This window comes from Octopus bimaculoides, chromosome 3 (assembly GCF_046866305.1).
Source record: "Octopus bimaculoides isolate indiv1 chromosome 3, ASM4686630v1, whole genome shotgun sequence".
Classification (NCBI taxonomy): Eukaryota; Metazoa; Mollusca; class Cephalopoda; order Octopoda; family Octopodidae; genus Octopus; species Octopus bimaculoides.
This window is the reverse complement of record NC_142930.1, coordinates 164989637-165003750: the sequence shown is the minus strand read 5'-3', so window position 1 is coordinate 165003750 and position 14114 is coordinate 164989637. Positions and strand designations below refer to the sequence as shown.

Genomic DNA, 14114 nt, shown 5'->3' with positions numbered 1-14114 from the left:
CTGAAGCGCGATGGCATTGCTGAGATCTTTGGCACTATGCAGTGTCGTCCCGTTCTGGCATTGGTGTAGCTTTCAATGCCAAAATTTGGCACAATTCCTTCCAGGAACTTCCAGATGTATATTACTGCATACCTCTCCCGCCTTCTCTCCAGGGAGTAGAGTCTTAGCTGTTTCAGCCTTTCCCAGTAGCTGAGCAGTTGCAAAGAGACAATCTTCTTTGTGAATCTCCTCTGGATTGCTTCAAGGTCTGCTGTTAATTTCAGACTGGTGGGTGACCACAGCTGTGAGCAGTAATCCAGGCAGCTGAGGACGAATGTCCTCCAGAGGATCATCATGGTTTCCTTATCTCTGGTTCTGAATGTTCTCAGGATCCATCCAGCCAATCGTCTGCACTTCGTTGCCATTCTGGTAATGTGCACTTGGAAAGAGGTATCATCACTCATGTCGATACCCAGGTCTCTCACTGATTTAGGCTCTGGGATTGAAATTCCCTGTGGACCAGTGTACTCTGTAAGTTTCATATTCAGTTTTGGACGTTGGTAGCGCAGGGCTTGGAATTTTTCAGCATTAAACTGCATATTATTATCCTCAGCCCATCTGTAAACTGAGTCCAATTCCTGCTGCAGGTGTGCAACATCACTGGAGTTCTGTATTTTCTGCGAGACTTTTGTATCGTCTGTGTAGCTTGCAAGAGTGGCTATCCAGGCACTTGAAGGCATATCTGAGAGAGCGACTATAAAAAGCAATGGTCCCAAGACAGTGCCCTGTGGAACACCGCTCATTATTTGTGTTTTCATAGAGGTGGCTCCATTAGCCACTACTGCCTGACTTCTATCTTTCAGAAAGTCATGTAACCACTCTCCAAGTTTTCCAGCTATGCCAAGATCACGCAGTTTGTGGCATATCACACCATGATCCACTTTGTCAAAAGCTTTTGCAAAATCAAGGTATATTACGTCCACATTTGAGTTGTTGAGTAACTGCCTCAACACCCAGTCGTAATGTTGTAAGAGCTGGGTCAGGCAGCTCCTACCTGGTCTAAAGCCATGTTGGGTATCACTCAGCAATTTATTTTCTTCAAGGAATGCAATCAGTTTTCCTCTGATCATCCTTTCCATGACTTTGCTGATGTGGGAAGTCAGAGAGATAGGCCTATAGTTTTTGGCATCTGCTCTGCTTCCCCCTTTATGGATTGGGCATATTATTCCCTCCTTCAGCTTGCTTGGCAGTCTTTCGTTTGCGAGAAAGCTCTGGAAGAGGATCTGGAGGGGTTTTGCCAGGGCATGCTTACACGATTTAAGGAGGATTGCTGGGAAACCATTAGGGCCAGCAGTCCACCTCATGTATAGCTAGTAGTACATTTTTTTCGCTAATGTTGATGTATTCCATCGTAACTGCCTCACTGGTTATAGGGGAGGTAGCAAAGAAGTGCGCTGGTTTGTTCACTTGTCTGTGCTCCAATGGAGTGGTGAAGACACTTTTGAATTGCTCCTAGTTGGACTGTCTGTGAGGGAGCCAAATATATATATATATATATACATACATACATGGCTCCCTCAAGTAAATATATATATATATACATACATACATGGCTCCCTCAAGTAAATATATATATATACATACATACATGGCTCCCTCAAGTAAATATACATACATACATGGCTCCCTCAAGTAAATATATATATATATATATATACATACATACATACATGGCTCCCTCAAGTAAATATATATCTATATATATATATATATATATATATATATATACATACATACATACATGGCTCCCTCAAGTAAATATATATATACATACATACATGGCTCCCTCAAGTGTAAATATATATATATATATATATATATATATACATACATGGCTCCCTCAAGTAAATATATATATATATATACATACATGGTTCCCTCAAGTAAATATATATATATATATACATACATACATACATACATGGCTCCCTCAAGTAAATATATACATACATACATACATGGCTCCCTCAAGTAAATATATATATATACATACATACATATACTCTTTTACTTGTTTCAGTCATTTGACTGCAGCCATGCTGGAGCACCGCCTTTAGTCGAGCCCAGGACTTATTCTTGGGAAGCCTTGTACTTATTCCATCGGTGTCTTTTGCAGAATCGCTAAGTTACGGGGACGTAAATACACCAGCATCGGTTGTCAAGCGATGTTGGGGGTATAAACACAGACACACATATACGACGGGCTTCTTTCAGTTTCCATCTACCGAATCCACTCACAAGGCTTTGGTCGTCCTGAGGCTATAGTCGAAGACACTTGCCTAAGGTGCCACGCAGTGGGTCTGAACCCGGAACCATGTGGTTCGTAAGCAAGCTACTTACCACACAGCCACTCTTACATACGTACAGACATACGTATATATATGCATATATTACATATATACACACATACATATGTATATACACACACATATCTGTAGATATCTATACACACAATGGGCTTTTTTAGTTTTCATCTACCAAATCCACTCATAAGGCTGTAGTTGGCTCTATAATAGAAGGCTCTCACTCAAAGCATCATGCAGTGGGACTGAACCAAGAAACATGTGGTAAGGATCAACATTCAACAAAAATATTTTAATTTTCTTTTTATTTGTAGATGTAGAAAAGAAATTTTTAAAAAAACAGCACAAAAAAAAATGTGAATAACAATAATAATTTACATAGAAAATGTAAGAAAAGATCATTAAATATAATTAATTAAAACGATGTGACAGTTATCTCCAGGCTCTGTTCAAAGCTTTTCGAGCTGCTAGTTTTTGTGACACAACAGACACCACAATCATACCAATTAGTACACTGCTAATAAATATATAATCAAAGTCATCTTTGAGGACATCGAACATCTTCGAAGGGTTCACCCGGGTGTAGAAAAGATCTGCAAACAGAAAGGAGACAAAATAACTCAGATGGAGAAGACTTTATTAGTGTGTGGTTAAGAATGGTTTCATTTGGATTGGTCGGTAAGGGTTTTTTTAAGCAACACTCACCCTTTTGTGCCTGAAACTATCCTTGATTCTATTTATGGAAAGCGGACATTAAACGATGATATACATATATATATACATGCATACTTACACATCATCATCGTTTAACGTCCGCTTTCCATGCTGGACGGTTTGACTGAGGACTGGTGAAACCAGATGGCTACACCAGGCTCCAATCTGATTTGGCAGAGTTTCTACAGCTGGATGCCCTTCCTAATATCAACCACTCAGAGAGTGTAGTGGGTGCTTTTACGTGTCACCCGCACGGAGGCCACATACATATATATTTCAAACTGGTCAGAATTAAAATCTTCAATCAAAATCTTGTGTCCTAAACACCAGCTTAATAATGGTTTCAAATTTTTGCCACAAGGGCAGCAATTATAGGGGAGGGGATGAGTCAATTACATCGACCTCAGTGCATAACTGGTACTTATTTCATTTGAAAGGTTGAAAGGTAAAGTCAACCTCAGCAGAATTTGAACTTAGAACATAGCAACGGGTGAAATACCACAAAGCATTTCGTCCAGTGTGTTAACAATTCTGCCAGGTCACCGCTTTACACCAGCTTAATAATAATAATAAAGCTATTTTACTACATTTTCCATTATTTTCAAAAGTAGTGTACATCAGCAGAAATATGGTAAAAAAAAAGGGTGACACTGCTCCTCCCCCATTCCAATCCAGGAAGAATGAAATAAAATGGAGAGAGGAGGAATTGAACCACAGGAAGTGGCTTTGTGCTAGGTTAGAGGGATAGAGATGGGGATCAACTGAAGTCCCATATCTAAGGTCAGTGTTGTTCAAGTAGGGTACTACTGAACCTAGTGAATGTTATTTGTTATTTGGTGTTCTGTAACAGTGGGGAGAAAAGGATTATGTCTAACTTTTGCAGGCCCACTGGACTGGTGAGCCTGATAGAGTCAATGGTCAGCATAAACAGTCTGAAATATATATATATATATGTATGTGTGTGTAAGAAAAACATTGGTAGGAAGTGGTTTTTCAGAGGGTGGATGTTGAGAAGAAAGATTAGTTGTAATGGTGAATGTTGCGCTTGAGAAAGGTGAAACATAGAACGGTTGACAAGAAGTCATGGGGGATGATACAACTGAATTGAGAAAACAAAGAATGAAAAGAAGACATGGTTTAACTTACCGAGTCCATAGGCTAAGATTAGAGAAGTTGATTCTAACCCAGCAGAACCAGTGTAAATACCACTGATTCCATCAACACTCTTGTTGTAGTTGACAATAGCTTCTATGTTGATAGGAATCTCTGGCATGTAAGGAATAATTCCTTCTTCCCTGCAACAACAAATATGGTAAATAGTAAATAAAGTGTATTTTCATTGTTGGATAATACAAGCAAAGGTCGACAGTGACTTTGAAGTTGCAATTTAGTTGCATCCATCATAAAGTAAAACACTTTTGATATTTCCAGATTATATATTCTTTGGTTCATCTTGTGATTGGAGCAATGTGGCTGTTATTCATTTTTCCATAGGTTAGACAGAATTTGTTGAAGCAGATTTTCTATCACTAGATACCCTTCTTGTTGCAAACCCTCTGTTTCCAAGCTAGCTAATATTTCCCTAGGGCAATATTGGAAACAAACAGCACCATTTGTATTTACACTCATCTTGTGGTATTAAGATATGAGTACACGCAAAGACACACACTCAACATTAAGCGGTTGGCATTAAGTAAGGAAATCCAGCTGACATAGGAGCTTGGCACTGTCCTCTGGCTTGTCAGTGTCTGTGAAATCATCCAACCCATACCAGCACAGGAAAAGGACATCCAATGATAATGATGGGCTTCTTTCAATATGAAATCCACTCAAGTCTTTAGTCAGCTGGTAACTATTGTAGAAGACATGTCCATGGTGCTGCACCGTGGGACTGAACTCAAGACCAAGGAGTGGAAAGCAAGCTTCTCAACCATACAGCCATGACTGCACCTATTTCATTTTTTTTTTTTTTACTTGTTTCAGCCATTTGATGGTGGCCATCTTAGAGCACCGTGTTAAAGGGTGGTAGTCGAAGAAATCGGCCCCAGGGCTTATTCTTTGTAAGCGTAGTGCTTGTTTTATCGGTCTCTTTTGACAAACCACTGAGTTACGGGGATGTAAACACACCAGTATCAGATGGGGGGGGGGGGGGGCAAACACAAATATATACGTATATGTTAAATTAAATGAGACAACAAGGCCAAGGGTGTGTGGACATTTTCAGGACATTTATAAAAAGAAAGTCTTATAGTTGTTTCTGGGATATTAGGGATATCCCTATACTGCGACAGGCTTTTTCCAGTTCCTGTCTACCTAATCCACTCACAAGGCTTTGGTTAGCCCGAGGCTATAGTAGAAGACACATGTCCAAGGTGCCACACAGTGGGACTGAACAAGGGACTATGTGGTTGGGAAGCAAGCTTCTTACCACACAGCCACGCTTGCACCTATGAATGCATGTATATAAAAAGACATGCCTGAGTTTGATTAAGTTTGTTAAGCGAAAGTGAGAGGCAGCATCGAACACTTCAAAAGTGATCACCTGAGAGAGAGAGAAAGACATACTTTTCCAGGAAATCTTTCTCTCGGTGCCGCCGGACTGTCTGCCATGCCAGTGGCACGTAAAATGCACCATTCAAATGTGGTCAATGCCAATACCACCTGGCTGTCTCCCATGCCGGTGGCACGTAAAAAGCACCCATTACACTCTCGAAGTGGTTGGTGTTAGAAAGGGCATCCAGCTGTAGAAACCTTACCAAATCAGATTGGAGCCTGGTGCAGCCTTCGGGCTTGCCAGTCCTCAGTCAAACGGTCCAACCCATGCCAGCATGGAAAGCAGATGTTAAATGACGATGATGATGATGGTGATGAGACACAAGATCAATAGATCACTCTGCAAATATTAGATTCCACTTCTTCCCATGACATACCATCTTATATACAAACTTACATACACACATGCATTTAGAGCTGGTTGTCAGAAGAGTGCCTGATGCCATTTGTATGCCAGGCAAAATGCTTAGAGCCATTTTGGTTGTCTTTACATTCAAATTCTGCCATGGTTGACTTTGCCTTTTGTCTTTCCCAGCTTGATAAAATAAGTACCAGTTGAGCACTGGGGTCAGCGTAATGGACTTAACCCACCCCACAAAAAAATTTTCTGGCCTTGTGCCAAAATTTGAAATCAATATCGTTTTTAACTTTGGTCAAGTCAGTCTCTGCAGTGAGACATTGTTGCAATTAAGGTAAGTATTTAATACTGACCAATGTGAATATAAAAGGACTTACATGTGCTGCTGTGTTGGTGTTACAGGCCGTCGAGGATCGAGGAAGGCTTTTGGCACAGACAGGAGACCACCAAATTTGAGGGCCACTGCAAAATAAACATACAACTTCAATTACAATAGTATGGGCAACCACAGTGGCACGGGTGATGTATGGGGAAGGGCCCAGTGCTTTGAATAGATGAAACCTGAGGAAGAGGGAAATATGAAAAGATGTGATGAAGATGGATCTTAAATGCTCATTAATTAGTTTGATAGTTGAGCTCTGATTGGCTGTATGCAAATGAGTTCATAACTGGGATCTGGAACTCACGTGGAAAAAAAAATTTCACGTCCTGGCTTTCTCCAAGGTGTATTTATGATTTTGTTAACTGATAAGTTATTAAGTTGAGTTTTCTTCTTCCAGGACATGAAGTCATTACAAGTGACAGATCTCAACTGTCACCACAAACACCAATACTACAAGTGTGATAGTCTCTACACAGCTGATTGATTTGCTGAAAACAATGACCAAATCTTCACTGGACAGGTGTACTATTTAAAGTAAATAGTTGGGACAGTCATGGCCGGGATGTTTCTGACCACAGTCCTGCTCCACCGGCACTGGTCTGAGGCTTAACAACAAACCAGGGCTGCTGAGTCGGAAACAATTAAGGGGAAGTGGGAGTCAGTATAGTTTTACCGACTCTGACTCACAATGTCTGTATTCTTGAATCTAAACAAGCTATAACATAAAGGCCGACTCAAAGTACAAGCGTATGCACATGCTTTATGAGATACGTAGACCACAATCACTTAATTACATAAAGAGGAGTCAGAGTCAGAGCTGCCAATAGTACAGGAGTCGAAATTTTTTGTTTTGACTCCACAGCCACACATACACACACACACATAGCTGTGGAGTCGAAGCCAGAAAAACTACACTGACTCCAATTCACAATCTCTTTATTTTTTAATCTAAACCAGGGCCTACTCAAAGTACAAGTGTATGCATATGCTTTATGAGATATTTTGACCACAATCACTTAATTACATAAAGAGGAGTCGGAGTAGGAGGTCCAATAGTAAAAGAGTCAAAATCAAAGTTTTTTTTTTGTTTCGACTCCACAGCTCTGTAACAAACTTAACATGTACAAAGTTATCCTTAAGCAAGTGACTTAACTTACCAATCACATGTTTGCTTGTGATGCCTTTCTCTGTCACCGTGGCAGCCATGTTGGAGATATAAGCTGGGAATATGTAAGCCTGTCTTGTAACCAACGGTGCCAATATGGGATTTAGAGACGAGAAAGCTGTAGAGTTGCTTTGTTCTTTCCCTTCATACATCTCAAGGACGACCATTTCATTGCGTCTATTCTTTTGGTTGTAGAAATTATACTTGATGGAAAGAAGAGAGAGAAATGGTTAGGTGAGTGCCGTATTCTAATCTGGAGCAAACAGAAAGAAAGAAAGGAAATAAAAGAGAAAACCTAAACTTCTACATCAATGAAACTGTTTCTTAAGCACAAATAAAGAATGACCAATTATTATTATATAGGTGCAGGCATGGCTGTGTAATAAGAAGTTTACTTCCCAACCACATGGTTCCTGGTTCAATCCCACTGTATATGATGAAAAGTTGTTATTATTATAATACAAAGGAGGCAGTTTGGCAGAACCATTAGCAAGCTGGGTGAAGTACTTAACGGTATTTCACTTGTTGCTAAATCGTGAGTTCAGATTCAGCTGAGGTTGGCTTTGCTTTTTATTCTTTCAGGTTCGATAAATTAAGTACCAGTGAAATATTGGGGGTCAACATAATTGACTAGTCCCCTACCTCAAAATTTCAGGCCTTGTGCCTTTAGTAGAAAGGATTATTATTATTATTATTACATGGTGGAAGTCAGCTAACTGACAGGATCATTAGTGTGTTGAACAAAGTACAGGCATACCTCAGCTTAAGTCATTTCGATTTAAGTCTTTCTCAATTATACGTCGGTTTTCAAAAATAACATATGGAAAAATAAAAATCAAGTTAAGTCACTTTACTCAACTGTACGTCTGTCTGCCATAAATATTGGAATCGTGAAATCACAAGAAAATTGTTAAAAGCACATAAAAATCATATTAAAATATGTACAGTAAATGTTAAGATACACACCATAAAGTAGTGTAGCTGAGTGAACAAAATCACCAAATTGTATGTCCATATTGGTAAATTTAAAATGATTAAGTTTTTTTTACTATTGCAAAATAATAATAATTACTGAATTCGTTTTTTAAGCTTAAAAAAGGGCTTTTATTTAACCATGTCTCATTGCAAACCACATTCATAAATAAAGCATCTGCAATGTACGGTAAACACTGCCAAATTGAATTCATAAATTTAGATACTTGTTTTTTTACTGTATTAAAAAATAAAAGTTATTTGTTTGTAAGTTTAAAATAGGTTTTTATCAAACATTTATTATTGAAAATGCATTCATAAATAAAGTACAGGACTGGGAATGGTTATTATCGGTTTAGCCCAGAGACAAGGAAATTCGGTCTAGCCTAGAGACATGTTAATTCGACTTAAGTCGTGTCTCCTGGAACCAATTAACGACGTAGGGTGAGGTATGCCTGTACTTGGTGGTATTTCTCCCAGCTCTTTACAATCTGACTTCAAATTCCGCTGAGGTCAAGTTTACCTTTGTCCTTTAGGGATTGATAAAAAAAAAAGCACCGGTCAAGCACCAAAGTCAATGTAATTGGCTAAACTTCTTCCACCTAAAATTGCTGGTCTTGTATCAAAATCTGAAATGGTTATTATTGACATTAAGGTGATGAGGGTGGTGAGCTGGTGGAATTGTTACTATGCTGGTCAAAATGCTTAGCGGAATTTCATTTGTCATTATGTTCTGAGTTCAAATTCAGCTGTGATTGACTTTGCCTTTCATCGTTTCAGGGTCAATAGAATAAAGTACCAGTGAAGTACTGGAATCAACAGATTAACCTCTAACTTCTAAAACTAATAACCTTGTGCCAAATTTAGAAAGAATTATTATCATGCCACACTGATAAGGGGCAGGCACAGTGGTGTGGTTAAAAATTTTGCTTCCCAACTACAAGGCTTCAGGTTCAATCCCACTGCATGACATCATCATCATTTAACATCCATTTTCCATGTTGGCATGCATTGGATGGTTTGACTGAGAACTGGTAAGCCGGGAGGGGCTGCACCAGACTTCAAATTCCTCTCAGGTTGACTTTGTTTTTCATCCTTTCAGGGATTCAGCATCAACATCATCGTTTAACGTCCATTTTCCATGCTGGCATGGGTTGGACAGTTTGACTGAGGACTGGCAAGCCAGAAGGCTGCACCAGGCTCCAATCTTATCTGGCAAGGTTTCTACAGCTGGATGCCCTTCCTAACGCCAACCACTCCAAGAGTGTAGTGGGTGCTTTTTGTGTGCCACTGGCACAGGTGCCATTGACCCGACACCAGCATTGGCCACGACTACGATCTCACTTGGCTTGACAAGATTTAGCTGATGAAAGCTGGATGTGTGTGTGTCCTTGTTTTGAATGTATGAATAGTAAATGAGCATCACTATCACACAAGTGGGGGTTGTTGTTCCTTGGAAACGAGTGATGGTTTGTGGCAGGAAGGGCATCCAGCCATAGAAAATCTGTCTCAGAAAATTTCATCTGACTCATGTCAGCAGAAAAGTGGACATCAAAATGATGATGATGTTGAGCCAAGCTTGTATCCATTCTTTACTTGACCACCTCGTTTATCAGGGCAGTTACTAATTAAAACATGTCTTAAATGAAGGGTTAATTAAAATACCTACCACAACCCAGTTCTCAGAATGTACCACATTAACAGGCCCTTTCACTCTGCTATGTTTGGAATGGTAAACAACATTTCCAGTGATCAAATCAATCAAATAAATATTCAGAAAGTTGGATGGAACTGTCAAACAAAAAGATAAACAGAAATTAATATTTAGTCAACAAAATTAACTAATTAAGCAGTTACTTCATATTTATTCTCACCTGATTGTTAATGAATAAATAATCACACTGTATTGTCATTATAAAACTTTAATTAAACACTATGGAAACACCTTGGTAGTGGGTGGGGAGGGTCTCCATTGTTTCATAATGATTCACTTGTTTGATCTAGACTGAATTAACTGCTCCTGAATTAATTAGTAATTGGTTGAGTATTTCACAGACCTTTAACATAATTCTCAGGCAGAATCAATGTAACACAATGTGTAACAAAACAAAAACCTTTAAACAATTTCAAGTACAATCCATTTGATGGGCTTCCATACAGTTTCCATCTTCCCAATTTCACTCACAGAGACATAGGCCAACCTAAAGCCATAGAGAGTGGTATTTGCCCAAGATGCCACACAATGGGATCGAACCTGGGACTTTCGCCATTATCAATTAATGTATATATTCCATGCTGACAAGGGTCGGATTGGTTTGATAGGATCTGACAGGTCCAAGCATTGCATTATGTACCACTGTCTGCTTTAGTTTGGTTTCTATGGTTACATATCCTTGCCAACAGCAACCACTTTACAGGATGCACCCAGTGCATTTTTGTGGCACCAGCCCTGGTGAGGTTGCCAAGGAGCTTGCCAAACTAAGATTCCTTTAATACAGTTTTATATTTAAGAGATGAGGAATTATGTACATTATTTACATTTGACGGATATTTGTCCTCATCTTGTTTGTTGTTAACACAACGTTTCGGCTGATATTCCCTCCAGCCTTCATCAGGTGTCTTGGGGAAATTTCAAACCTGGGTCCTCATTTCTACTACGGGCCTCTAGAACAGTGATGCTCATTTACAGCTATTGCACTATGTCAAGAGAAGAAAGCATTAACACTCACACACATATACATACACATGTATACATACTTGCACACACACACACACACAAATATACACATGATGAATTTCTTTCAGCTTCTGTCAACTACATCCACTTAGAAGGCTCAGGCTAGCCAGGGGTTATATAGAAGATGCAATAGGGCTGAACCCCAAACCGGTGCCTATTAAGGAATCAATCAAAGGATAAAGAAGATTTAAAGTCAGAGGGTTCAATATCAGTATAAGGAAATATAATTACATTTCTGTGAAGGTGATGGGGTCTCCTCCCCTTCAGCAGTGACAACCACCAGATTGGGGTTGAGGTATTTATAGAGAACGCTTCTGTCACCAAGGACACGGCCCAAGGAATGTACAACTTCTGAAAATATAAATGAATAAGTAAAAGACTGCGTATGTTAAAGCATGGTGAACTTAATTGGGTAAGAAAGTGTTAAAAGAATGATTAACATAAAAAGGGAATCAAATGTATAGCAAGTATATATCATCATTATTTAATGTCTGTTTTCCATGCTGGCATGGGTTGGACAGATTGACAGGAGCTGCACAGGTGTTGGTGTGTTTATGTCCGCATAACTTAGCGGTTCGACACAAGTTACTGATAGAATAAATATCAGGCTTAAAAAAAAACAATAAGTGCCAGTAAAGTGACGCTGGCAGCGATCACGCTCAAATGGTGCCTTTCACGTGTCACCAGCACGGGAGCCAATTCGTGGCCCTGGCAACGATCATGCTCGGATGTGCTTTTAACGTTCCACTGGCACGAGTGCCAATCAGGTGGTCATTCAACTAAAAATTCTTCAAGGTGGTGCCCCAGCATGGCCGCAGTCTACTAACTAAAAGAAATAAAAGAAAAAATAAATAACTGCCCACCTCAGCCCTCCTGGCTAATACTGACCAGTGGGCAGTACCTACAGTGATGATGGTGATGTAGCAGGTAAAAACTGAGTGACTTACCTGAGTTTCTCTTGGTAACAACGTTTGTTATGGTCTGTATGTTGTTCTGCATATTGACCATCCAGGTTTTCTCAGCCACAATCTACAACACATTTGGACATTTAAAGAGACCGGTGTGAGTGGTCAGTGTAGGTGTTATAATCGGTGTGCGTGGTCAGTAACACTGATGTTTAGGGTCAGCATAAGTGGTCAGTGATATTGCAATGTATTGTTTTGGTCAGTGTAAATGATCAATGAGACTGTTATAGGTCAGTGACATTGTAATGTTATGGTCAGTGTATATAGTTACTGACACTAATGGTCAGAGAGTGGTCAGAGACATGGTTGTGACCATTCTAAGCAGTCAATGACTGCTTACAGTCAGTGACAGTAATATCATGGTCAGAGTAGTCACGGACAGTGTAATGTTATGGTCAGTGTGAGCAGTCAGAGATGGAGTAATGTTAAAGTGGTCAAAACCATTGCAATATAAACAACACCAGAGTCCAGTTAAGAGAGAGACACACAAAAATAATTACCTTATCTCTGTTGCTAATTAGTCGATAACCTTGCATTTGTCCTTCCTCTACACTAACGGAGTAGAAAAACACTGAGGGTAGGCATTTACGGAGAGTCATCTGATAGGAAGCTGGGTACGTGTGAACCTGAAACAGAAGTTAGAATATTACACCAATCCAATATTGACATTTACATACAGTGTATATATATGTGTTTGTGTGTGTGTCTCTATAAACGTGTGTGTGTGTGTAACTGTCTGCCATTGGTTCTGACGTGTGTTCCAGCTGAATCAATCAAACAGAACAGCCTCCTCATAAAATTAATGTGCAAGTGGCTGTGTACTCCACAGACATCATCATCATCGTTTAACGTGTGCTTTCCATGCTGGCATGGGTTGGAAGGTTTGACTGAGGACTGCACCAGGTTCCATTGTCTGTTTTGGCAGAGTTTCTACAGCTGGTTGCCCTTCCTAACTTGCCAACCACTCCGAGAGTGTAGTGGGTGCTTTTTACGTATATGTATATAAGTACTACAATTAGATACATATATGCACGCATGTGTACATATATTGTTTTACACAAAGAAGTGATGCACAGTGCCAGAATTTTCGACTCGAGTCAAACATAATTACACCGAACTGTTGTTAGAATAACCTCACAAATGGAGACTGGACTGGCCAATTTGTACTGGCATCGTTTGTAATAACGAAATCGAACCAATCAGTGATATTTTGAAAGTATTTAGTGTTCTTTTATTTGTTTGTCATTTGACTGTGGCCATGCTGGAGCACTGCCTTTAGTCAGACAAATCGACCCCAGGACTTATTCTTTGTAAGCCCAGTACTTGGTCTATCTGTCTCTTTTGCCAAACTGCTAAGTTACGGGGACGTAAACACACCAACATTAGTTGCCAAGTGATGGTGGGGGAACAAACACAGACACAAACATATACACACCTACACACACACACACACACACACATATATATACAATGGGCTTCTTTCAGTTTCCGTCTACCAAATCCACTCACAAAGCTTTGGTCAACGCAAGGCTATAATAGAAGACACCTGCCCCAGGTGCCACGGAGTGGAACTGAACCCAGAACCATGTGGTTGCTAAGCAAGGGGATGTATTTCCTATTGTAAAATGTAAATATTAAATGCTTTCAAAATATCCTTATTTGGTTAGACCTCATTATTACGACTTCTATAAAAACATGTGTGTGCATTTGTATGTGGTTAGTGACTTTGTAACTTACAACAAAATTACTGTCCAGTATAAGCACTCCTTTCAAATAGTTCTTGTCCACCTCAGAGTACATAGCTGCCTGAACCACTCGGTAAGCGAGATTCTTGCCACTGGATGGAATGTCAGACACAGGATTCCCAGTTACAGGGTTGAAGGCATAAATCACCCCTTCACCACTCACCTAGTTACAAAAGCAAAA

At 39.7% G+C, this 14114-nt stretch overlaps 1 protein-coding gene across 1 annotated transcript in view; it reads right to left on the bottom strand.

Annotated features, from left to right (window-relative positions):
- Nucleotides 1-2632: 2632 nt before the first annotated feature.
- Nucleotides 2633-14114, bottom strand: part of LOC106879782 (ER membrane protein complex subunit 1) — a 36382-nt gene continuing 24900 nt past the window's right edge. Inside the window, exons 17-25 of the mRNA XM_089349971.1 lie at nt 13926-14096; nt 12689-12814; nt 12171-12252; nt 11455-11574; nt 10156-10277; nt 7507-7717; nt 6345-6429; nt 4203-4351; nt 2633-2935 (exon numbers count right to left, since the gene is read on the bottom strand). Coding sequence (XP_089206097.1) covers nt 2775-2935; nt 4203-4351; nt 6345-6429; nt 7507-7717; nt 10156-10277; nt 11455-11574; nt 12171-12252; nt 12689-12814; nt 13926-14096 — 1227 coding nt within the window. The 3' untranslated portion in view covers nt 2633-2774. The remainder of the gene's footprint in view (nt 2936-4202; nt 4352-6344; nt 6430-7506; nt 7718-10155; nt 10278-11454; nt 11575-12170; nt 12253-12688; nt 12815-13925; nt 14097-14114) is intronic.